Source organism: Macadamia integrifolia, chromosome 9 (genome assembly GCF_013358625.1).
Source record: "Macadamia integrifolia cultivar HAES 741 chromosome 9, SCU_Mint_v3, whole genome shotgun sequence".
NCBI classification, from domain to species: domain Eukaryota; kingdom Viridiplantae; phylum Streptophyta; class Magnoliopsida; order Proteales; family Proteaceae; genus Macadamia; species Macadamia integrifolia.
Window position 1 is genome coordinate 16,344,669 of NC_056565.1, and position 27,565 is coordinate 16,372,233.

Consider the following 27,565-nt stretch of genomic DNA (forward strand, 5'->3'; position numbering starts at 1 on the left):
TGACGACGAAACTCCCTCTTCATTTAAGAAACTCTAAAAGACACATTAGGACAAACAGATAAAGCACCACAGAGACCAGAGTCACCACTCACCACTCTCCACTCACCAGACGGCAGACACCCCAACCCTAAACCCTTTTTCGTAAAGACCCTACCCTCACCCCACACATGATTGCGGAGAGACGCTAATTCCTAGGTAACCCTAGGTCTACTTCCCTCAAAAGACCAAATACTTCTTTTCGGAACTCTAACTGTTCACCTGCTAAGAAACTCAGAGAGGAGCAAACACAAGGACAAAATGAAGAGAGAGACAGAGTTCCGTTCCTCAGTCAGCCACTGCAGGGCAGGAGGATTTTCCATGCCCTCCTTTTGTCTTGAATCTTTGGCTTCTCGTAATCAACCGCCTTGAGATGCAGCACAAGGTGTATGGTCGAATTACTCTGGATGTTATAATCAGCGAAGGTTTTCTCATCTTCAAGCACTTTACCACCGAAAATCAGACTCTGCTGGTCTTGGGGAATATCCTCCCTGTCCTGGATCATGTCCTTGAGGTTTCCAATTGTGCTTAAGCTCTCCACCTCAAGAATGATGGTTTTCCCAGTCAAAGTTTTGACTAGGATCTGCATCCCTCCCCTCAATCGGAGCACAAGGTGAAGAGTGGATCCCTTCTGGATGTTGTAGTCAGCTAGCGTTTTGTCGTCCTTGAGCTGCTTTCCAGCAAAAATCAGCCTTTGCTGGTCTAGGGCAATATCCACCTTGTCCTGAATCTTCTTGGCCTTGACGTCGCCAATGGTGTCTGAGCTTTCCACAGCTAGAAGGGTGATGGATTTGCCCCTCCAGGTCAGCCAGACTCCCCTGAGACGGGGCACAAGCCCAAGGGCGGATCCCTTCTGCCAGGCTTCCCTGAGACGGGGCACAAGGTGGAGGGATCCGGCCACAAGTGGAAGGGTGTCACCCTTCTGCGCGTTGTAGTCAGCTAGGGTTCGGCCATCCTCGAGTTGCTTTCCGGCGAAGATCAGACGCTGCTGCTCATAGATCTTGACCTTAACGCTATAGATGGTGTCTGAGATTTCCACCTCCAGTGTCATGGTCTTTCCTTCGAGGGTCTTAAAGAAGATCTGCATCTGCACAGCAACAGACGTCTTATCAATCAAGTTTTTCAACCTCTCCAACTACCACACCGGACTATAGAGAAGAGGAAACAAAAACCCTAAAACCCTGAAACCCTCAACCGTAAATACAAGAAAAAGTAACAAGATCGGTAACGAAAACAGGTAGGAAATAGCTCAGATGATCAATAGAAGAAGCAGATCCAAAGCACCACAATCATAAAATCCTTATATATCAACGAAAAATTAACAAGTGCTGTAGCCAAAAAAGGTAGGAAACCCTAATACAACCATATAAAAGATTAGCAAATAAAATGGGAAACGAAAATCAAACAGTATACGCGATCAAAATCCACAACCCAAATCAAAACAAAAGAAAATGACCTACAGGAGGTAAAGAGAATTCCTAACCTTGGGTTTGAAGAAAGCGCTTCAAGAATGGAGGAGAGAAAAAAAAATTCTGGAAAAAATGAGTACTGTAGAGAGAGAGAAATGCAAATTGCTCTTTATATAGGCAAGGTATAGGCAAGGAGGAGGAGGAGACCTAGCTTGTATAACACGCTAAGTCCGGAAGTCGAGGCATCTTAGGGCAAATGACACGGGTGAAAACTATCTGCAACTGCTGAATCAGTGCCTTACTAGGGCAAAGGACAGTCCTATGATCGACTCAATCCTTGACTCGATGCTTGGCGTTAGTAGAATATCTGGGGGTATTGTTGGGTTTATGAAGAAGTACATATTTATAGCATTGTTTGGTCTAGGCCTTGGCCTGGGCCACTGAAGCCTAGATTATATAATCTTAAACCAACCCCAAACTCAACAAGTCCCACTAGTCTAGTCCAACTTTGTCAAATATTGTATGATATTTCTCACTCTTACAATAATTGATTGAATCCTCTTGTTCCTGGATGTTCCAGAAGAATAAATTGACATTCCCTTTCTTTTACTTGGAATTGGATTAGGTCGAAATAGGGGTCAAGTGATTCAGAGAATAATAATTCAGAAAATTTTACAAATATTGTATTAAAATATAGATCTTAATTAGTTTCAAACGATTCAATTTTTTTATTAAAAATATTTGTTTCACTATAGAGAAAAAGGCTTTCTACCCTGTTTAATCTTATTGATTGAGGGTATGTATCAAAATAAATTTTGGTAATGAAAGAATTTAATTATAACTGAGTTTCTGTGAATTCCTTTCTTTTCTAGAAACTACTTGATTTCTTGGTTTCAAAATAGGATATGTGGTATAAAAATAGATAATCTACTCCACCTCCCACCCCTCCCCCTTAAAATGACCTTGGAGATTGTAATACTTACTCTCAAACTCTTCATTTTTTTTTTGGTAAGGCAAACTCTTTATTTACACAATAGTGATATTGACGGAAAAGCTCATTCAACAATAAGGATAGAACAACTACATCTTTCACGCAAAAAAAAAAAAGCTAGAATAACCATATCAATTATAGTTATTCTCTGGATTTTTTTGTGTGTCGGCATGGGTATTTATATGCCCAAACATACCTGTACGTATAGTGTATAGTGTATACAGTCTTATTAATGTAAATTAATTTTGGTTTCAAAATTTCAAATTGAAATTTCGAATTTGGAGCTAAAAAATATTTGACTAAAAAGTAAGGGAATGGGATGACCCAATCCCACACACCCGACCTCGGCCACAGTCTGGACCGAGTCGGCTTGGTGTACGCATGATTCAAAAGCGCCCCAAGAAACCCCACACACACATGACAAATGAGAGTACCTCTCCAAAGGGCTTGCACCCTTAAGATACATTCCTATATATATACTCATGAAAACTTTTATAAGTTTCCAATGTGGGACTAAACTTTAGCTCACATGCTTTACTAGTACCAAAGAGTTTTGAATAAAAGGAAGAGAACTTGTTGTTTTGAAAATTAAACTCCAACAATTAGTTGTTTGTTATTTGGCAAAATCCCTTCCCCGTTTTTGAATCATCTTCTCCATCTTGACTTTTGTGGCGTCTATCGCCCCGGGTCTTGTATGCCCCTCTAAATGAAAAGCTTTTACCAACACAGTAAATGTGGAGAGACCGTACTGTTTCCACAGTCCCATATGCTGCCATGTACATATATCAATAGGGTAGCGTTTCTCTTATCTGTAAATAATTAAGAAAAGATAAAAGATAAAAGAGGGTTGAATTGATGAGCATGGTTTTACACTTTTAGTACACTAGTAGGAGAATAGATCCGTTGCTCATACGATCACTTAGTTGTATGGGTGAGCATCCAACATCTCTCCCACTTCTTATCATTACTTGGGTGAATAAGGGCATAATTGAAACAAAAGGGACAGGTATTTAATGTTCACCTATACGACCATGTGATCGTAAGAGTAGCGGCCAATCCAATCTCATCTAGTAGGTCAAGGATATTTGTTGGCGAGTCAAGATGAGGGTCTAACCCAAGGACTATACATAATTTTCGTCCTAACACGATCATTGTTCAAAACATTTTGGAAGAAAAGACAAGAGAACGAGCAATTATCTTTTATATATATATATATATATATATATATTTCCTTTGTGGAAAAGTGCTAAATAGAGAGATACGAAAAATTTCTTAAAAGCTAGCAGATACCAGACATGTGCTAGTATCTCCCTTTCCCACCCTCTTTGAAATGCCCTTCAGAAAGGAGATTATTTTTTATTTTATTTTTTGGATAAACCCTTACAAAGGAGAATAGAATGCTATACCAAGCCTAAGAGAAAAACCTGTAGTAAGACTTCAAAAAATTTTGACTTGGGAAAGTATTTCTCCTTTAAGACTTTAATCCACAATGCATCCACATTACCTAAAATCGTTTAACATTGCCTGGTCAAGACTCAAGAGAGAGAGATTAAAACACTTAAATTCACTAAATCTTAAGCCCCACCCTTCTTACCAGTGCATAAATGGTCCCATTTAGTGCACGAAACATATATAGTATCTTTTCACCCCAAGAGTTTATTATGAACCCGCTCCACAATTTTAGAAAATGATATTCTTTTTATTCTACCAAAATTAATGGGAATCCCAAAACATTTACCATGATTAGCCACCTCAGACAAACCAAAAATGCTACAAATATAAGCCTTAATAGAACTTACCGTAGATGCAATAAGTGAATAGAATTAAAATATGATCCCCACCCAACCTTATACCGGTTGATCCCCACAAAAACCTATTCTAATTGGGAAATCCACTTCCACACATCATCATATTAGGTCCCACCTCATTGAATTGCATTCTTTTGGTTGAGCATAATCATAATATCCTCAAGCAAGAGGGAGCTTTTTTGGTTGTTTAATTGGAATCCATTTGATAACACTCGTATATGTGTTGGCAACCTCGGCAGGGGACAACTTGTAAGAGGGTCCTCATGTTGATGATCAGATCCGGGTTTTCTGACGTGTCAACGTCCTCTGGCTTTACTCCATCAGGTGGAGCCCATTGGAAATGGGGCAACAAGTGACCCAACATAAATGTCACTAGGTTGATGCCCAATTGTACCCTAGGACAGAACCGTCAACCCACTCCAAATGGGAGATAGAATCTGCTGTGTGTACGATCACCTGGTTGTACAAATCAGTGATCAACACCTATCTCACTTTCTGCCATTACAAGGATAAAGAGTGATATATCTAAAAATAAAATAGATAGATATTGATCGTCGACTCGCATAACCAAGTCATCGTATAAACAGCAGATCCGTTCTCCCAAATGATAGTAATCGTAAATCATAACCCTTCATGTTGACATCTTCCTCAAAAAATCGCTCCGCCGGATCACTTGGAACTTCAACAGTTAGTTCCTTCCACACGGCTTGGTTCTCTTGGGGGTGTCATAGCCACCAAGCATGACATCGGCAATGGCTTTGCGGAGGAGCATCATTGGAGTGGAAGAGCACATAATTAACTAAAGGGAGAGGGATAGGTATGCCGCCGATATCAAGTATGCTAGCGGATAGCACCAATAGGAACACATGATGGAGTATCATTCATGAAGGATATGAGGGTCATTTTAGAAAAAGGGAAGAGAGAGATAGACACAATGGATGCTAGCATACTTGATATTGGCGGCATACCCAACATTTTCCCTTAACTAAAATAATTATAAAAATCTCGAGCAACAACCCACACATTTAAAAAAAATCTTCTACACATGAGACATTTATCTACCTAGGGAAGACCAATTACTTGGTTAAGGACAACCTAATCCTCTTGAGCTCTTTCTTCAAAAAGAATCTAACAATGTGTTTCAAGTCTGAGTGGAAGAGCACATAATTAATTAAAATAAAATATATTATCCACAATCAAATTCAACATGTTAGTAAAGAATCTTCTTTAAAAAGGCTTAAAAGGTAAACTACATAAGCAATAAATTGATTTTCTTCTCCAATAATCGATTAATGTGACAGCATCGTCTTTTACAACGATCTAGGTTGGTAAGTCTATCAGTCCACATAGTCGTTTATGTCCTAGTAAAAGATTTGGCAACTACCATTGCTCCTGCTTCCTCAAGTAGAACTCCAGGTTAGAAAGTGATAATGTTTTAGATGTTTTTTAAGTAAGCTTCCTCAGATAAGTGTTGTGTGTACAAGAAATAAATAAGGAGCTCTCTCTCTCTCTCTCTCTCTCTCTCTCTCTCTCAACTTAATTCCCTAGCAATCTCCTATCTCTTTCCTCTTCTAGAATGCTTATGATCTCATTTCTAATAAAAATTTCTCCCTTTCTAGACATGTATACTATGTAATCATATTAAGTAAAGATTACAATTTTCTTTCAAGTTTGAAAATTTTCACTTCCCTTCAAATTTTATTCCGATTAAAAGGGACCTAAATCCATCCATTTTTATCTGGTACTATTAACCTAAAAAAAAAAAAAAAAAACACTTATTTTATTTAGGTAAAAAAATATTTCTTATTTCAAAATACTATTTTTGTCTGAGAGCGTAGCATATGATAGTCTCCCTATGTCTCTCTTTCATCTCCCATTGAAATGAATCATCTACCTCTGTTGTGGGAGGAGAGAGAGTATAGACGAGGACATTGAGATCTCATTCCCATCCACATGTAGAGTAGAGATAATTTGCTACCCATGATGACCCAAATTGGGTCATCGAGTAAAACGTGCCACATGCATGCCTCTAAATTCATTACCTTCCGAACACCTCATGACAGACTTGCGTCTCCGTAACTCAAGAGTTTGTGTCATTTTAGAGGCATGCATGTGGCTAGGGGTGTCAATCGGTCGGGCCAGATCGGTCTCGTCGGGCTTATGTCCTCGAACCATGACCTATCTATTTAAGGAATGAGTCAGTCTCGTGTCAGACTTGATCAGGTTTCGGGCTTTAATCGGGCTAATCAAGCTATAATTGGGCCTTAAACGAAATAATGTACCAATAAAGCCTTAAACGGGTCTTAAATGGGCCTTAAACGATATTTACTTTTCTTAGATTTAAGATACTTTAATTTATTTTATTACACTGTCAACAATTTTGAAAAGATATTACCAATAATAGATTAAAAAAAATCAATATATACCCTATTCTATCCCAAAAAAATAAGAAATACCTATATAAACGGTAGAACTAAACGTGTCGATCCGAATCAGACTTGTAAATGGGTCGGGCCAATTGAGAGGCCCATCGGGCTTACCTCTTGCACCATGTACTACCTATTTATAAACAGACCGAGCTTAAGTCTTATACGTTTATTAATTGGGCCAATCCAGATCATGCCATAAATGTGTCGGGCTCCATCGAACCTACCAGTGCAGGCTTAGAATTGATACCACTACATGTGGCACACAAAAAATAGTGAAAAATAGAGGAGAGAGGACCATACAATGTTGGATATGAGTCAATAGAAAAAAAAAATCCTCTTAATGATCTTCCAATGATTCATCCAATGGTTAAAATGGCTTTAACATACATCCCATCCCAGCCCTTGTATAATCGTTAGGGAAGCGCCACATCCAGTCAACAGGCCCCCCATATTTTGACTCGTTCAACTCTAAACCTCCTGCCCCTGCGTACATAATTATGTAGTCACATATGGCTTCGATGTAGACTCTTTTCTCTTTCCAACAATTGCCTTCACGGTTTTCTAAAATTAAATTGGTCATTACCCAAAAAAAAATTAAATTAAATTGGGCTATAAAAGTTGACTTTGCATCCAATTCAACGGTGTATACTTGAGTTCTGTGGTAGTGGCCACTGCTAGTTGAAACGGGAATGATAAAAAAATAGAAATGTACGATATGAGTTTTAAATAGATAAAAATAATAAATGGTACGATCAAAAAAATAGAGAATCACAAACGGATGAAAACAAACGGTACGAGTATTAAACGTGTAGTTTTCAAAAAAATAAAACCAAAAAAACGGTAGTATACTCATACAATTTAAGAGATTATTACCTGTATACATGCATCTAATGTTCCAAAAGTTCTGAGAATCCCAAGATAAAACAGCCAAATGGGCTACAAGAAAATGAAATGTTGCTAGTTTTAGCTTCTCCTTACTCAATGGGTTATAAGAAGATAAGATTTCTTTCCTATAGATAGTATGGAATTAAAAAACCAAAAACCAAGTACCATATTGTCTTCACTCTTCACTTTTACTAATAGTTTTTTTTTTTTAATTAATTAATTTTTTTAATAAAATTCCTATTTTACTCTTAAAAAACGGATTCGCGTTTAAAACGGCCGTTTAAACCTGTTTAAAATGGATTCTTTTGCCGTTTCCATTTTTTCCCGTATTGTGTAATAGCATATGAGAAAATGCGTTTCAAAATGCCAAAAAATGCAACCGCGTTTTAAACGCATTTAAAACATGTTTTAACTAACAATGGTAGTGGCCATTATATATCTAGAAATGTTAAAATTAGTCCTTTTAATTAATGAAATCAAATACCTAACCGCCTTCTTGCCGTCACCTAATGTATGAACTTTTTCTTTATTTATTCCTCACTATTATTACTTTACAATTAACTTAATCACTTGACCAAGTAAACGTTTTTTTGTTAATCCCTTATCTCTTATTTCGTTTTCCGACGTGATACACAGCTTTGAGTTCTAAAAGGTTATCATGTTAAATATATATTCTTTTAACATTAAATAAGGCTATGTTTGGTAACCAAGATTAAGAAAAGAAAAAAAAAATCGAAAAACTTTGAATTTGAGGAAAAAGATAGAGAAAAAAAAAATTGAATTTAAAAAGGGAAATAGAAAAAAGAAAAATTTTGAATTTGGAAAAAAATATATGTAACTATTCTTTTTTGTCTTATTATATATTCTGTGCTACCTTATTTTCTTTTCTTAGTCATCAATCATAACTTGCCCATTTGTTTAGGGGGGACTTGGTGGGGTGGGATTTCTGACAACTTTCCCACAAAATAGTGTAAAATATGGTTGTTTGGATGAAAGCGGTGGGAGAGCTATGGAATAATTTTCAGATGGTCAGGGTTTTCTATCGGAGGCATGTTTCTTCCATTTCTTCCCTTTCAAAGTCCCACCGATTTGGTGGGACTCTTGTGGAAAAAACTAAGGAAGCGATCTGGTGGAAGAAAGATGAAGGAAGGCGATCTCTCCAACTCTGTGGCTTCTTCATCAACTTAGTCTATTCTCTCCCAGCAGAGGTAAGGCTATGATCTTCTCTCTAGCTTTGTCTTCTTCCTCAACTAGCTCTGTCTTCTTCCTCAACTTGTTTGTAGGTAATACCTAGAAAGAAGGGTTTTCATAAATCTTGAGAAGAATCGGAGGGTTTTCATTTCTTGAGAAGAATCGGCTCCTTCTCCTTCTTTTCTATATAACAGAAATTGAGAAAGTGAAAGAGGAAAAAAAAAACCAAAGAAACAACAAATCAAGAAAGACCAAAATCTTTCTTTGTCACCGATTCTGATCATCTTTAGCTTGGCACCATCTCCTACTTCTTCTTTTTTTTTCTATTAATTAGTATCTATTCTGATTATATTTCTAATCATTGTCTTGTTTGATCCGTATGAGATGAGATTTCTGTTTAATTGCTTTAGAATGGAATTTTTGAGTGGGATGTATATTTTTATAATGGTTTTTTTACAGACTAATGATGTAATATTCTCAAACTTTTGGCAAATTATGGACGGATTTATGCTCTCCGTTTTGGAAGTTCTACCTAAAGATCTGGATTCTTGATTTTTGTAAGCTTTACCGTGGTTACTAAAATGTCTCTTCATAGATTCTCTCTTTGGAGACATTCATATGCTTAATTGTTTCATGCTTACCCAATTGCATAGGGATCTGTATAATCGCAAGGGAAAGGACCCATCAGATTAAAGATATGAATGAAGATCAGCCAAATAAAAAAGGAAAGGGGGTAGTGGATCAAGAGTTGCCCAAAAGGAACTAAATTCACTTATTAAAGTGGAATTCTCTTTCTCATTTTAAATAATTTTTAGCATGGTTTAGACTTAGTATTTGAATTGGGTAGAGATATCTCTCCTATATGACTGCTATTCCTTGATGGATTGTTGATGCAACCATTAAATTCATTGTATCAGATTGTTCGTGTTGCAGTCAGCTTTATGAGAGGGATCACCACAATTAGCCTTTGAAGATGATTTTCCTTCTGCAGGAAAATGTTACTGTGTATGAGTACTATATCCACCAAGGATCAATGGATCAATAGATTGTATGAGTACTTTTTATCCACCAAGGTTATACTCAATGGATCAATATAATCGGCTTGACAGGGGAAGGTATAGGGCTTCATATAAGCATTGAGGGGGCTTCGTTATGGGGCCATGTGGGACTAAACCGTGGATCGCATAGGATAGACACGCACATACTTCCACCAAGGACTCGGCTCTGATACCATAATTTCTAAAACACAAGTAGTCTGAACTCCAAACTTAACTTGTTTTCATTTATAAGCTCTATTTATAGAGCTCCAAAGTACAAGTAACCGGGTACCAAATAAACCGGTAAACAGTACAGTAACTAGATGACTCATCATCCACTGTAGATAAAGTAGATAAAGCAGATGACTCATACACAGTACTCATACACACAATACACAGTAAGATGACTTATACACAGTACACAATACACTCATACACTGTAGATAAAGTAGATGACTCAGACACACAGTATATTCATAATGCACCCACTAATCGTCAGAACTGTCAGTGCTGCTGGCTGGATAAAAACTAGCATGAGCAATGAGCCAATCATTGTGCGCATCGAGGAGGCACTCTATTCGAGGATCAGGGAGAAGGCCAGTTTGGTGAAGATCCCAAGCCTTATCAAATCGAGTGAGAAGTGGAGCCGGAACTTGTTGTGGCAAAGTGTCATTGGCTCAGCACATAGTAGTTCTCCATTCTTCACGATGGCTGAAACGGGTATGGTAAAGATCATATGGTTTGAGTCCATAGATATGGAAATCAGATGCATAGTGAATGTGATGGCAGGGTTGTTGGTGTTGGTCAAAGGTCTGGTGGATAATAGGGGGTCGATGGAAGAGAATTATGATTTGGGAAATATCAGGGTAGAGTTCTTCAGAAGAGGGGAGATACCCAGATAATAGATCAAGCTAATGATCTGGGGGAGCAAACAGTTGAAAAAACGGTAGGACAGAATTGTTAGGTCGGTGATGCATTTGAGCAATCCATCGGATAAAGTACTGATGAAGGGTAACAAGGGGGAAGCTAAGAGCCATGGTGTGAGTGGAACAGAGGTGCCAGAAGAGGCACTTATAGATAAGGGAAAGGTCTGAGATTTCAACAAGAGAGGTAAAGGTAAACATGGTTAGGAAAGGATATTCAGGATGAAAGCAGAGACCTGAGATAGGGAGTCCATGTCGTCGAAGGGCTACTTCGAGGAGTTGGAGAGCTGTAGATTTGCTATAAGAAATGATTGTTCTGAAGGTGAGATCTTAAAGGATTTCAGGTGAAAGGGTTGGAGGTAGGGAGCAACAAAGGTTGTGGCTAGAAGGTGGTTGCTAGGAGGTTGAGGCACCAAGAGTTATGGGGAAAAGTAATGGGATAATGGCAAAGGTTGAGGTAGGTCGGGAGAGGAAGTCTGCCAAAACATTATCTTTTCCTTTAATGTGGTTAACATCAAAAGACCATTGAAAAAACCATTGAGCCCATCGGAGAAGTTGTGCCTGAGGGAGGATCTTCTGTCGAAATTCAAGCATGCGTGGGAAACTGGACATATGGAGTTCAACAAGGAACTGATGGCCAATGAGATGAAATTGGAATTTTTCAATGCCATGCTTGACTACTAGTATTTCTTTAAAAGTTGAATGATAATGAGCTTTAGAAGGCTTGAAAGATCCACTTTTGTAACCATAAACAGTTCTTGTAGTAGTAGGAGACTGTTCTTCAAGAAGGACTGCACCCCAGTGAGTATCATTGGCATCTGTTTGTAAAATCCTTTTTCCTTTAGACGGAATCTGGAGAGTGGGAAGGTTCTCAAACAGTTTCTTTAAAGCTCGGATAGTTGATGTGTGAACAGCAAACCATGGGGGAGCCTTTTATGCAAAAGCTAGTGCAACAGAGAAGTATGGATGATCTGTTATGGAAGAAACTCTGTCATATAGTTGAGGATCCCAAGAAATTGTTGAACTTGATTCTTGGTGAGAGGACCATCAGGAAACAACTGCAATGAGGTTGCAATATGAGGTTGTAACTGATATTGTCCTTTGGAGATAGTAACACCGAGAAAATCAATAGAAGGGACGCCAATTTGCATCTTTTTGGAAGAGAGCATAAGACCATATTTCTGAACAAGCTGATGAAAGTGTTGAAGAAGCCGAAGATGATTGGTCTCATCTTTGGAGAAGAGGAGAATATCATCAATATATAAGAGCATGGTCCTGGATGGGAGCAAAGATCTTCATCATAGCTCTCTGAAAGATAGATGGTGCAGTTTTGAGACCAAAAGGCATAACTGTCCATTGCATATGATATCCTGGAATACAAAAAGTTGTTTTTGGTCTATCCACTGGGATGATTCCAAGTTGCCAAAAACATGCTTTGAGGTCAAACTTGGATAATACAGTGGCATGGGCTAGCTGAAGAAGTAAAGCCGGGCATGTTGGAAGAGGGAATTTTTCATCAGCCAAAAAGAGATTTAAAGGCCGATAATTAATGACCATTCTCAACTTGCCACGAATTTGTTCTGTTCGTTTATTGACATAAAATGCCTGGCATGCCCATGGAGAAAAGGTAGGTTCCAAAAGACCTTGGGACTGAAGTTGTTGAATCTCCTTAGTGGCCAGTGAAAGATGCTCTGGATTGAGACCTGGATGGCTGGCTCTCGTCGGATTGACATCTTCATTTTTCTTAAATGGAAGTGTGATGAAGAAGTCAGGGTTCTACCATAAAGGTTGAGGACATTTAGTAAGGACATCCGAATGAGAATCTGCACAAGATGTGGTGAACATATGTGCTTTAATTTCTTCAAACAGAGAGGGACTTGCAAAAAAGAGGTTAGAAATAAGGGACCAAGGGAGAAGTTGTTTATAGACAAGGCCTTAGGGAGTCCATTGGAGAGGAAGATGGCTAAGCACATCAAAACCGATGATGAGGTCTTTTCCTAGAAAATGGGTTCCTAAAATTGTATGGGTAATAGACAAAGTGGGGAGGAGTTGGATTTTTATGGGTTGACGAGATACAAGGGTGATATGGAAGATTTCACCGTTAGCCGCAAGAAAAGGAAGAGGTGGATCCTACTGAGATTTTCAAAAAGTTTTAGGAAGAACCTTTCGGTTCAGGATTGTTGTAGCAGCTCATGTATCTAAGAAAGCAAAAAGGTTGATAGGTTTAGCATAAGGTTCAGGAAGTATTTGGACAGAAACATGAGGAAGAGAGATTGATTGGCTTTGAAGCAGAGGGGGTGAGACACTAGTTTGGGTAGGGGGAAGAAAAGGTATCAAGTGGTAGAGGGGATCAAATTCCTCAGACTCGGAGAGTGAAGACTCTAGGTTTGAGTCTGTAGCAGGGAAATCAATTGCAAAAAGAGAAAGTTTTGTAGGTGTCTCATTAAGAGAATATAAATATTCGAGATCAGCATCCTGAAGATCTTCATGGTGAAGAGAGGATAGCATGTGCATGACCTTATCCTTCTTTCGAGACAAGGGACAATTCTTGGCAAAATGGCCATTTTTTCCACAGACATAACAAGCAGTGGATTTGGATTTTCCTCTAATTTGCTTTTTCCTAAGAAATCTCCATTTTTTCTATGGAGAATGAAAGGAGAACTGCTTTTTGAGTCGGGGCTTCCATTTCTGAGAAAAAGAGGGAAACCGACGGTGATGAGAAGGTTTCTTGGTAGCACAGTCACAAGATTTGTCACCTTTGCACTTGATTTTGAGATAAGAAGTATCACAAGCAAATGAGACTTTATCAGAACGCTCTTGCAAATCTTTCCAGACTTTTTTGATGTTGCAAGGCTTGTCAAGTGCAGTGAGAGAATAGCTATATAAAGAACCAATAGTACATGATGCTAATGGAATATTTTGGTACTTCAAAAACTGCTGTGTATCTGTGCCAAGAGGCTCTGGTAGAGAGTTCAAAAACACTTGCTTTAAGTTTTCATCATCAATACCACCAATTTTATAAAATTGGTCTGTCATTCTGGAAAAATGTCTGTCAAGATCTGGGTGAAGAAGAGAACAACACTTCATTTGGAGAAATTCATCACGGGCCTTTGATAGATCATTTGACACGGGGCCAAGAAACTCTTGATAGAGAGTGGTAACAAGCTGGCTTTCAGTAAGTTGAACTATTTACAGTTGTCGGTAAAGACCAAGGGCCGAATACCATTCTCTGAGTTTTCCTTGGAGTCTTGCAACAAATTTAGACAAGACAGTGATAGTTGATGCTCCTTCATGAAGTAGTTCAGCATTAATCCTTGCATGAAAATCAGCAATTCGAGACGCCCATTTAGAAATAGGAATATCATCCAGGGTAAAAAATTGCTTGGGGTCCTGGTTCTCATATGGGGTAAAAGGTGTAGGTGAGACTGGGGGCTGTCTAAGAGGTTCTGTATTCTGAATTTTAGGGTCATCATCCATTTCAGAAACATGAGGGGCAGCAGGGTGAGGCCCTTCATTCATGAAAGAGGGAAGGGGAACAAGGTCTGAGATGGTGAGGTTAGTAAGGAACTCGAATAGAGTGTTTTCAAGAGGGGAAATAATAGTATGGATGGATTTAGGAGGAGGTGTAGACACAAGGGTAGAAGATGAAGGAACTGGTGGAGTTGTCTTAAGAGGGTCAGGAGGCAGAGGTGCAGGATATGAGACTGACATAGGATAAGGGGTAAATGGAGGAGGTGCTAGTAGAGCATCTGCAAATTCATCCTCATAATCACTAAGTTCCATAAGTGCGGCAGTGGATGTCCATGCTGGGGGTAATCTACTACGGGCACATCCTCTAGCTGAACATGTTCTTTTGAGAAGAGCACGTTGTTGTCTTTGAAGTGCTTTCAATTATTCCGTACGAAAAGTCCTTGAAGAAGAGACAACTGGTGATGTAAGAGAGGTGTACATAGCAAAAGGATCTTGTGGAACAAAGTTGGGAACTGTTACTGGAAGTGGTTGTTGTTGCCGATGAGAAGAGACAAAAGAGGGAGCACGTGGTTGTTGTTGTTGCATTTGATGAAGTTGAGCTTCAAGATACCGGAGGTGCTTTTCCTTTTGACCAATAAGAGCAAAAGATGTAGTGGTATCAGCAACGCTAGAAGTAATTTCAGCAAGTTCAATGTGAACCTGATCAATTTCTCCGCGGAGAGATTGGAGAAGATGATCATGATGGGATAGAGTGCCATGAGTTTGTAGGGTTTGAGCCAATATACGCTCAAGGTACTAGTTCTGGACAGTAGCATTTTCTGCCTGCCAATTCAAAGCTGCTTCAGCAGAAGAAATGGGTTCAAATCGTCCTGTGGCTTGCACAGATGGTTTAATCTTCCAGATTTGTCGAATACCATGAACATCTGGACCAGAATCATGGAGGCCAAGAAATGATTTAAGGGGAGAAGAAGAAGAAGAGCCCGGAGTGTACATACAACAAGGAGGAACAATGGGAGGAGGTACTTCAGGTTCTGGAGGGGCCTTACATGAGGAAGGGGTAGAGGAAAACTTGGGTTTGCCATATTTGACAAAGAAAGGGTGCTTTGATTCAGTACTGAGAGGGCCAATAGAAGGATCTCCTGCTTCATATCGTTCTTTTAATTGTTGTTGTGAAGACTTTCGTCTAGAAGAACGACGAGAAGAAGGAAAATCATCTTCAGAGTCCTGTAGACAATCATCACGGTCACAGAGGTTGAAGTATTTATGACCAGTAACTGGATCTTGGATGTGGAAAATCAAATTACCCTTAGAATCAAAGGATTTGATAGGGATTTTTTCTTGAATCATACCAAAGGAGGTTGGGAGAGGAGAAGGACGAGGTTGGGGAAGAGGGAAGCGGATTTCTACCTCACCAGAAGGATGGGTAATGTATTCAGGATCAGTAGACTGAACTGGTTTTGGAGGGATTTGTGGCTGAGAGGCTGACACTTGTTGTGTGTAAGTGGTAACCCAAGAAGAGGGAAGGAGACGAAGTAGTTCGTCATCAGATATCTGTCTGGGAACATAGGTACAGCAAGGGACTTGGTTAGAGCCCATAGTAATGAACAATGCATCTTCAGAATGGCCGGTGAGAAGATCAAATGCATGATTTTACAAGCGATAAGCCATCTGATAGTGTAAGGTAGCAGCCTTTGTAATAGCATTCTGGGGGACATCAGTAATATGGATTTGAAATTTCAAGGCAGAGGAAAGAAGAGGGTCAGACAGAGGAATATTATAATTAGGATACAATGTTAAAAACACTGTTCTGGCATTCAAGGTAGTCTGGACAGTGGCGATCACGGCATGTTAGTATCGTAAAAATCAACTGTCTAACAAAGTAACCCTAGAAACCACTGGGAGACCTTTTCGTCCATGAAAAGAGAGAGCAAACTTAATAGCTCCTAAGTGGAGATGAGTATAACCTTGTTGGATCCATTAAGGGATCAGATCCGAATAATAATGTGATGACGTTATTTAATAATAATGTTCTTGTAATTGTATTGTAGTATAGCAACTTTCCCTTCAATCACAAATTCTGATATCCAAACATACATGGGGTGGTAAAGTTCAACTTTCTCAAGCCAACCAAACAAGCATGGGATTGAAAAATTATACTTTTCTACAACTTTTTCATTCTTGTCATTCACCCTAACAACATGTGGGATCCATGTGTCTTACAATCCCACCCGAGACTAGCCCCTCTAAACAAATGGGGCCGAAGTTATAAAAGTTCAAACCAATTTAAAAGAAAAAAAAAGGGTCCACATGGATGTGATATCTCTCACACGAAACAAATGGGTGATTTGATTCTTGTTATCCTATTAAAAAAAAATTGGTTTCACATACAGGGGACTGATGTGAAATCTTTCACACGAAACAAATGGGTGATGTGACTATTGTTATCCTACTAAAATAATAAAAGGATAATTTACAGCGCCACCCCCTGAATAATGCCAATATTAGAGGGACACCCCATCTCTTTCACCAAATTGGACTCGGACCCCTTGCCGTCAGTCTCTGTTAAGTAAAGATTTGAAAGGACATTTTTACCCTTTTAATGAAAACAAATAATAAATCATATTTTACATGTTATTTCTCACTGAGTGTCTGCAACAGCAGCTACCATCGGCGTCCGCAGCAACAACCACCATCGGCGATTCCAACTTCTTCTCTCTCTCTCTCTCTCTCTCTCTCTGAACCTCAAGGCCGACTATCCCTACGATCGAATCTGGGTGACCTCGGTGACGACTTTCCTATATGATGTCCCAATATATTTCATAACATATTACAGCTTTGTTCGGTCGCTTTCTAAACTCAAAATATTCTAATATATTTACATTCGGATCAGTGCTAGATTTTGTTTTCAATACGCCTGTGAAAAACAGTGATGTGGAAAACAGTGGCAATAAAGGCAAGATCTCTCTCTCTCTCTCTCTCTCTCTCTCTCTCTCTCTCTCTCTCTCTCTCTCTCTCTTCTCTCTCCTCTCTCTCTCTCTCTCTCTCTCTCCTCTTCCTCTCTCTCTCTATCTCTTCTCTCTCTCTCTCTCTCTCTCTCTCTCTCTGAACCTCAAGGCCGACTATCCCTACGATCGAATCTGGGAGACCTCGGCGACGGCTTTGGTCATGGCGGCCAGTAGTTGTGGGTTCTTTAAATGAGCAATAGGGTCTTAGAGGGAGATTTTCATAGGTTACATAAGCTTTTCAGAGAAAGGAGATCGGGAGTTAAGAGAGTTTCAGAGGGGTAGTTCATTGAGTTAGTACTTACAACCATACGAGGCATGAAGCCATTGTGGATCAATGCGATTTCACCGTCGGTAAGTCCATTGAAGAGCCCGTCCAGGTCTCCATCGTCGGTATTTGGATCGATGAGGTCGGATTTGTCGATGAAGGATATGGAGCAAAGGTGATGGCGGCGGTGGAGAAGGAGGACGTGAGGGAGAAGGTTTGGCGCCTTCACCGGAAGGGGTTGCAGCCGTCGATCGACTATTCCGACTTTCTTCTCCAACTCAGTGACTCACACGGTGGATATGGAGCAGAGGCGGCAGTGGCGGAAGGGATCTTCAATCGATTTTGGGAATACAACCATTAAGGGCAATTTTGGTATTTTCCTATTTTTAAGGGCAAAATGGTATTTAAGAAATTTTTGAATTGCTGATGTCAGCATTTTTATTATATTTTGTAACGATGACTGACGGCAAGGGGACGAGTCCAATTTGGTGAAAGAGAGGGGGTGCCCCTCTAATATTGGCATTCTTTAGGGGGTGGCATTATAAATTACCCAAAATAAAATTGGTTTCACATACATGAGACTCATATGTCATGATCAAGAAGCCAAAATGTAAGGTAACGAGAGAGAAAGAATGTGTTAGAGGGCACATGTATGCCACTGCTGATGTGACTATTGTTATCCTTAGATGTTTTATTTGTTTCTTTGTAAAAAAAAATTGGTACAAAATAATATTTTATATAAAAGAAAAATGAGAGGGATAGGTATGCCGCCGATATCAAGTATGCTAGCGGATAGCACCAATAGGAACACATGATGGAGTATCATTCATGAAGGATATAGGGATCATTTCAGAAAAAGAGAAGAGAGAGATAGACATAATGGATGCTAGCATACTTGATATCGGCGACATACCCAACCTTTTTCCATAAAAAAATTTCCTATATTTTATGTTAAAATAAATAATAAATCTCATTTAAGTGAATCAGGTCTAATTTGGGCCATTCTTGACTAATAGTTTGGTATAATATGAATCAACCTATTAATTATATGACTTCATTTACAACAACTATGGATATTAGTTTATTTTCGGAAGAATTTTCAAATGATTTGAAAAGTTTAATTAAAGGTGTTGTTGATTTAGGAATGTAATTTATTCCTTTTATATTTTCAAATTCTTTAGTAGGACCTGTCTTGTCAGTTTTTATTTCTTTCTTAATCATTAAATTATTAAAATAAAAAAAAAAAAAAAAAAAAAAAACACGCACACACCAAGCCCTTTACACATGCCTACATGAGACACCTACGTTCTTCGGAAGCCCAATTACTTGGTCCAAGACAACCCCCACCCTCTGGAAAAAAATCGTCTGCAATTTCGATCTCGTACAATTTCGTGAAATACCACCTTCAGGGGATGACACGTGTATTGATACCAATGCAATGGTCCAGATCTGATTTAAATACCTCTTCACTAATTTAAGGTTTTATTAGTTGTATCAGATCTGGACCATTGTATTGGTATCAATACATGTGTCACCCCCTGAAGGTGGTATTTCACGGAATTGTACGAGATCGAAATTGCAGACGATTTCAACCCCCACCCTCCACAGGTTGAAATCGTCTGCAATTTCGATCTCGTACAATTCCGTAAAATACCACCTTCAGGGGGTGACACATGTATTGATACCAATGCAATGGTCCAGATTTGGTACAACTAATAAAACCTTAAATCAGTGAACAGACATTTAAATCAGATCTGGACCATTGCATTGGTATCAATACACGTGACACCCCCTGAAGGTGATATTTCACAAAATTGTACGAGATCGGAATTGCAGACGATTTTTTTCCCTTACACACATGATTCCACTAAAGATAAAAAGAATAAAAAATCCTCCACGCATGATCTTCGCTTTGCAGAGTACATCAGACGTCGCTGGTCTTGGATCTAAACGTTATGGATGGTTGTTGAATTTTCCACCTCAAGGATCATGGTCTTCCGGTTAGGTTCTTAATGAAGATTTGCATCTGCAAAGTGAAAAAATCAAACCAAGAAAATGTCGGAGTTTAAAAAATCTATCAATAAATTAATCATTTCAACTCAGTTATAAACCCTAAATCTTAAACCCTAGTTGTAAAGTCTCAAAACCAGGGGAAACCTAACGATCTCTAACGACCTCTTCACAATTCAACTTTTAAACAACAGAAAATGACATAAAAGGAGAGAAAAAGAACGGAATCTACTAGAACAGAGACTTTCCGGCTAAAGACTTTTCCATTAATTTGACTCTTTTTTACTATTTCTAAGACTTTGAACGCTCAATTCTCATGACTAGCTTTTGAGTTTTTTTCCTCCATTCCGTGTCCTTTAACCTTTTCATTCTCTTTTGTCTTGCAGTTTTCTAGATTTTTTGACATTTTGAGTTTTTTCTTGAAGCTTTTCTAACTTTCCCCATGGTTTTCCGGCAGCCACATGGTTACATCATCAACATCTCTTACTTAGTCTTGCTGACCAAATGTATGTTCTTAGATCTCATTTCCAATAATTATATTTGTATTTCAGGTTCCCATTTCCAGGAGTTACATCTGTCATGATATTTCAAAAAATTTTCCCATTTCTGGGAACATTTGTCATGACATTTTTTTTTTTTTCTCATTTTCAAGAACAATCATAAATAAATTTAATTGTGACAATGAAGAACATTTAGTTTTCATTTCAGACTTAGACTGTTTAATATTCCGTGTAAATTTCAAACATTTAGTTCAAATTCATGACTTAGTATTCTTTCAAACGATCTCCCTTTGCCAATGGATTGGCTACCATATTGCTCGTGACAATTAATCTCCTATATCGTTCGTCTTCTGAAATGGCTAGTAATATCTTCTCTAATAAAAGTTTCGATTTTTCATTTGGCTTGAGCTAGATGCATTGCAAAGCTTTGTACATGATTATGCACACAACTGTCGGATAGGGTGAAGGGGTGCATCGTAGACACTCATTCCCCATATGAGGGTTCTGTGCATGGTCATGTATCATGCACAACCATGCATAAAACCTTTTTCCTATATAGCAAAAATGTCAGAATTATTAAAAAGCTATTGCTATTCATCGAGAGGTATTTCATTAAGAGGAAGGGAAATCATCAAGTAGGTCAGGCTCACTGTATTAACGTGGTTCCATTGTCCTAACACAAGTAACATTGTGGACTACAAATTACGCTATAAGGCTTTGCATTTGAAGGAACAATCTTATCAGATATAAAAAGAACAACTATGTCACCCATTGATGGGAAGAGGAGGGTGTAGGGTGAGATTTGCATACAAAGGGTGGGTAAGCGATGCAGGTTGTAGTGGAGGGAGGGGAGAGGGGTAGTGATAGCTAGAGTGGATGGTAGTCAGGTATAATTGGACATTTCAAAAATGGTGCTACAATTAAACATAATTTCTCGAACATTGGATACCTTATGTGTAGTTTCTCAAAACGATAAGTACCCTAAATATCATTTATCCTTTATTTAATTCTTGTAATTGTTTACTAGATATATTTATTTAGTAAACGATTTTTATTGTAGTGTAACAATCTAGACTAGTTTTTATTTTCGTTAAATTGTATTTTTGTAAAGGTTCTCCTCTCCACGGAAGGAGGGGATTTTAAAATTTTAGTAATAAAAGGAAGGGGTTCTCTATAGACCCCACAATTTGATGTTGAGAAAATTAACTTAGCTTTGCCTTGCTGCTGTGAGAGACCAATAATGGTGAGAGATCATACAGACTGAACCTATGGCCCCTTCTTCAAAATCCTCCACAAGGAATCGCTCCAGCCGGAACTTCGATGGTTCCTTACATACGGCCGGGTCTCGAGCAACAACCCACACATTAACATGAATATTGGTTCCCTTGGGGATGTCATAGCCACCAACCTTGACATGGGCATTGGCTTTGTGGGGTAGCATTAGTGGAGTTGCAGGATGTAACTTTAGAGCTTCCTTGACCACACATTGGAGGTAAGGGAGGCTGGAGAAGTCGGATTCCATCATCACCCGCTCCATTCCGGTAACCCGATCAAGCTCCTCTTGGACCCTTGGGTTCTTGATCAACTCTGCCATGGCTCATTCAACTGAGACTGCAGTAGTGTGTATGCCTGCAGTTATCATATCCTACATAGAAGATACAAAAAATGTTAGAGTAAGGTTTGTAAATTCAGAAATAACATAAAATATGACATAGTTGGACTAGTGGCAATTTTGGAGTTTGGGCTTGGTTTAATATGGTAAGCATATGTTATGACCTTTGGTAGTTTAAGTTTAACTTTCTCTTATGGATATATAAGATCTGGATTTGAGGCCCATGCTAAGGCCAACCCAAACAAACATTTAACTTGCCCAAGCCCTTATCAAGATTAGGGAACAAAGTTTTCTGGATGGGACATAGGAGCCATGTGGAGACACTGTGGGTGCGCAGAATGACTCCCTGTGCCGCTCTTAGGTTGTACACCCCTGTGTGTGGGTGTGGCCCTTATGTCCCACCTAGAAAATATTTGCTCTAATATTAGAATAGAAAGGTAAGGTAGTAGTTATGCAAACTCAAAGAAGACCGATGATAGTGTCTTGGCTGAGATTGTATTTCTCTTTAAGAGTGAGAAGTGCATCAACAAATTGTTCCTTTGTGTCGCCACTATTGTTGCGGGCAGCCGTGTGCTCTTCCATGATGGCTCTAGTCAGTCAATCTCTTCGAGCACCATGCTTAGCAAATGCCCGCTGTGGGAAAAGCCATCGGAGCCAAGGGATGTGTTCTGCCATGGCAAGTGATGCTCCTTCAATCCATTGGCCAATATTGCCTTGAACTCCAAATCTTGATCATCCAAAATGCCTTCGAATTCACAAAAACCAAGCCTTGTTATGTTGTTAAATGCTACTGCACCTAAGTACTTCTTAACAATCAAACTCTTCCTAAGGTAATCTGCATTGTTTATAACTATCATTAGATCACTTGAGTTTATTAGGTTAACGGTGACATAAAGCATACTTCGATGGCTTACTTTGGTGTAATTCGGTTATCAAGGTCAAGACAGGCCCAAGCCCATTGTCATATTGTAGGATAAATTCATCTTACCCAACTTCTGCTCTAGCCCAAGTTTCCATAGTTAACTTGGACATATAAAGTTTTCCTACGGTGAAGTTCTCTCCTTGGATTGAAGGGATGCAGCATCAAGGCAAACCCCTACCACCCGTCCCACCAGCCCCATAAAAAATAAAAAAAAAAGTGGCTTTAAGGATTTTTTTTTTTTTTTTTTTTTTTTTTTTTTTTTGTAGGCAAGAAAAGGGTTCTCCATAGTAGTGATCATAGCCCCCAGGATAAGCCCCCATATGGCAAGCAATGCTTCCGCAGGACCAATGGACGATAGTGGGCATGTCAAGACACAAACCCACAACCAGCTGACTAGAGCAGTGATGGGTTGAGGACTTTAAAGAAACTCAAACCTTACATATTTAACCATTGAAAAAATGGAAAAAGAATTCCTACCAGGCTATGTGGTGCTTGCACCCAGACACCCAAAGGGGGCAAAATCAACTGTGTGCCTCTATGAAATGCAAAAATCACATCGTTATTGATACTCATGCACGAGACTAATCGAGATTATGACCTCTCTATTCAACAATAACAGTAGAAGAGCTACATTAGTTGTCCCCATGGTGAAAGCATAGAAGGAAGCAAGAATCTTTTTTTCCTCAGAATTAAAAAACGAAAAGTAGTAAGCATGCCCTAGAAGTCTGTGCTTTTTAGGAATTTTAAAGTGAGGGATTGGTGCATTACTAATTACTTGTGTACCTGCATGAAACCCGTGTGCTTTACATTACTAAGAAATACATGGAGAAAGGTTTTCTGTTCGATAATGTGGCTCTTGTATTTGTTTTGACCAATCAGAACATATGTTCGGACATATATTACAAAGGTATGGTAGTCATTTCACACCCCTTAGGTGTAGGGGCACACTTCCGAACAAAAAAACATACCCTAAATATATATATATATATATATATTCAGCACGTATTTTTAAGAAGAAGAAACATACCAAGGCTAGTACAGTCTTTGAAGATGGATTCAACCATGGCTGTAACTTCATCTTCTCTAATGGGTCTAAGAACTTCAAGCCTGATGCGACTGAAAAGCTCTACAGTGCAGACCTTCCTAACTTTAACATAGTGAGGTCCATAATCAGCCCATATGAGGTCCTTTCCATCTCTACTCAACTTGGCAGACCGATAGGATTGGTCCATAAACCTCTGCCCACTCTGCGAAACACCGGAATCTCATTGACTTGATGTCGTAAAGGTTGCCGACAATAGAGGTTGTAAGAGAGGAAGATGAAGATAATGGCTATGGGGAGAAGAGAGAGCAGTGCCATGGGTGATGGGAGGGAAATCTGGTTTTGATAAAAATGGAGAGAGATATGGTGGATATAAGAGGTAGAGAGAGAAAAGATATACAGCAGTGTCTCCGGCTCATATCGAGTAATCCTTTAGGTTGGCCCATAGTTACTTTGATGAGCACGATGTATCCAGGCACAGGCACATTCACGTGGCCAACAGTCAGTACAAATTGGGTTGAAACAAGTTGACTTGGTTTATTCCATTTTAAAATGCTGAAATTAAAACATTAATATCTTTTAATCTGTGTAATCAATTTTGACGTGCCACATATTGACGTGAAGCATTCACAGAGAACCTTCCATCAGTACGATGGTAAATCTCATATTATATATATAAACATGGCATAGAAATCGATGAAAATCCATAAAATGATGCTTCACACTAATTGAGGTCTGAATAACATCGGATTTGAACGAAATTTTACACATATTTAAACACAACCAAATGAAGTCATCTCAAAGGTTTTGCACAAATTCAGGGGGGTCTGAATATCAAGAAATATACCAGAGGTAAATGGTCATTTTACATCACGGAGTAACCAAACGTCACCAGATTTAGACGAAATTTTAGGTGATGGCCTAAAATGGATAAATAGGGATATTATGAGGGCTTCATATCATTTGGAGAAATTTTATAGCATTTTCCATCCGATCGCATCTTGAGTCAATTAGCTCTTGATCATCATCGCCGAGATGATCTCCCAAAGTGTCAAAATTAATTGTCTGGATGAAAATCATGCATAATTTATCAGTCTCTTATCAATACTTTTCGAGATACATGAAAAGATAAATGGCTTTTACTATATTAAATTCAACAACTTTTTTCCCTTAATGGTAAGTTTTTTCTTACATGTGTTAGATGTAATTGTAAGCGATTATATACCACAAATGTCCAATGCTTTATTTGATCATAATATTCACCCAACTGAGTTCAAGTTCAAGATTGAGAGAGTACCCATGAGAGAACTTTCTTGACATTTAAAGATCCTCTTTTGTATTTTATATATAAATTACCCATGTCTTTGGTCCTTGTTTTGTCTGTTGATTTTTTAATATATACATACATCAAACAGCTTTATCTAAGATAAACAAAATACCCACTTTAGCAACACCTTATAGAAAAGAAATTTTATCAAAAGAACACATTATAGGCAATGTCAGTTCTCTTGGAGGATTTTTTTTTTTTTTAATTGCCTCTTTGTATATTTTTCTCTAAACTTTCCTCTTTTTTTTTTTGGTCTATAGAACCAGATGTGCCTAAATCAAATGGCAAGATCTCACAACCACTCAGAATCTATGTAAATCAATTACCAAGAAGAAAAGCTATAATCCCAAAAAGTCATTCTAAAGTGAACTCAATGGAAGTAGCTGAAGATGAAATGACGGAATGGTCGGTTGGCCAATAAAGCCTGCGGAGATGCTATCGCGTCAATAGATTCCAGGCAACTCTGAAAAAGAATGAAAGAAAAGCATAATATTCCAAATGAATATCTTAGTGTGGCTTACTACGAGATCCAAGGCACGAGATTTTCGAGACCACCCCTTCCTTACCCTGATATTTGGGAGTCAGACAAAACAATATCGTATCTAGTTATCTACAGGATAAAGTCTATCTTTTTTTTTTAATCAGAGAAATGTCTTGGTGGGCCCGTGAATATCGGACCCCAGCCAAGAAGATCCAACAATTATCCCTTTTATGCATCCATTCATCACCTTGTACTGATGAGACAGTTATTGGATTTCAGCAGCAGATCCAAACTCAAGTTTTCTTTTATGAGGTAAGGCTCAACTGACCACGTACTTACCATCTTCCAGAGAGTTCTTCACTTTTTGAAATGTTAAGATTTTAATTAGTGAAAGTGTGTGTGTGTGAGAGAGAGAGAGAGAGAGAGAGAGAGAGAGAGAGAGAGACTCCCTCTTCATTTAAGAAACTCTGAAAACCACACATTAGGACAAACAGATAAAGCACCCCAGAGACCAGAGTCACCACTCACCAGTCACCAGACACCAGACACCAGACACCAAACACCCTACCCTCCCCCCACACATGATTGCGGAGAGACACTAATTCCTAGGTAACCCTAGGTCTACTTTCCCTCAAAAGACCAAATACTTCTTTTCGGAACTCTAACTGTTCACCTGCTAAGAAACTCAGAGAAGAGCAAACACAAGGACAAAATGAAGAGAGACAGAGTTCCGTTCCTCAGTCAGCCACTGCAGGGCAGGAGGATTTTCCATGCCCTCCTTTTGTCTTGAATCTTTGGCTTCTCGTAGTCAACCGCCTTGAGACGCAGCACAAGGTGTATGGTCGAATTACTCTGGATGTTATAATCAGCGAAGGTTTTCTCATCTTCAAGCACTTTATTACAGAAAATCAGAATCTGCTGGTCTTGGGGAATACCCTCCATGTCCTGGACCATGTCCTTGAAGTTGCCAATTGTGCCTAAGCTCTCCACCTCAAGGGCGATGATTTTTCCAGTCAAAGTTTTGACTAGGATCTGCATCCCTCCCCTCAATCGGAGCACAAGGTGAACGGTGGATTCCTTCTGGATGTTGTAGTCAGCTAGCGTTCGGTAGTCCTCGAGCTGCTTTCCAGCAAAAATCAGCCTTAGGTGGTCTAGGGCAATACCCACCTTGTCCTGAATCTTCTTGGCCTTGACGTCGCCAATGGTGTCTGAGCTTTCCACCACTAGAGGGGTGATGGATTTGCCCCTCCAGGTCAGCCAGACTCCCCTGAGACGGGGCACAAGGCCAAGGTCGGATCCCTTCTGCCAGGCTTCCCTGAGACGGGGCACAAGGTGGAGGGATCCGGCCACAAGTGGAAGGGTGTCACCCTTCTGCGCGTTGTAGTCAGCTAGGGTTCGGCCATCCTCGAGTTGCTTTCCGGCGAACATCAGCTCATAGATCTTAGCCGTAACGCTATGGATGGTGTCTGAGCTTTCCACCTCCAGTGTCATGGTCTTTCCTTCGAGGGTCTTAAAGAAGATCTGCATCTGCACAGCAACAGACGTCTTATCAATCAAGTTTTTCAACCTCTCCAACTACCACACCGGACTATAGAGAAGAGGAAACAAAAACCCTAAAATCCTGAAACCCTAAACCGTAAATACAAGAAAAAGTAACAAGATCGGTAACGAAAACAGGTAGGAAATAGCTCAGATGATCAATAGAAGAAGCAGATCCAAAGCACCACAATCATAAAATCCTTATATATCAACGAAAAATTAACAAGTGCTGTAGCCAAAAAAGGTAGGAAACCCTAATACAACCATACAAAAGATTAGCAAATAAAATGGGAAACGAAAATCAAACAGTATACGCGATCAAAATCCACAACCCAAATCAAAACAAAAGAAAATGACCTACAGGAGGTAAAGAGAATTCCTAACCTTGGGTTTGAAGAACGCGCTTCAAGAATGGAGGAGAGAAAAAAAAATCTGGAAAAAATGAGTACTGTAGAGAGAGAGAAATGCAAATTGCTCTTTATATAGGCAAGGTATAGGCAAGGAGGAGGAGGAGACCTAGCTTGTATAACACGCTAAGTCCGGAAGTCGAGGCATCTTAGGGCAAATGACACGGGTGAAAACTATCTGCAACTGCTGAATCAGTGCCTTACTAGGGCAAAGGACAGTCCTATGATCGACTCAATCCTTGACTCGAGGCTTGGCGTTAGTAGAATATCTGGGG

General features: G+C 39.2%; 1 protein-coding gene across 3 annotated transcripts; it reads right to left on the bottom strand.

Moving 5' to 3' along the window:
* LOC122088750 (polyubiquitin-like) lies at positions 1-27,565 on the bottom strand. 3 transcript variants are annotated; one of them, XM_042658074.1, is made up of 4 exons: positions 27,268-27,565; positions 26,158-26,871; positions 25,906-25,908; positions 1-1,123 (listed from the first exon to the last, which is right to left on the bottom strand). In XM_042658074.1, the coding sequence occupies exons 2-4, from the start codon at positions 26,869-26,871 to the stop codon at positions 329-331; spliced, it is 1,512 nt and encodes a 503-aa protein (XP_042514008.1). In that variant the 5' UTR covers positions 27,268-27,565; the 3' UTR covers positions 1-328. The 3 variants fall into 3 exon arrangements, with proteins under 3 accessions (XP_042514008.1, XP_042514007.1, XP_042514006.1); XM_042658073.1 differs by lacking the exons at positions 25,906-25,908; positions 26,158-26,871 and having other exon boundaries at positions 27,268-27,562; XM_042658072.1 differs by lacking the exons at positions 25,906-25,908; positions 26,158-26,871; positions 27,268-27,565 and adding an exon at positions 1,520-1,775.

Excerpts from the sequence above, each read along its gene's own strand:
- LOC122088750 (XM_042658074.1), bottom strand. The coding sequence starts at position 26,871 with ATGCAGATCTTCTTTAAGACCCTCGAAGGAAAGACCATGACACTGGAG.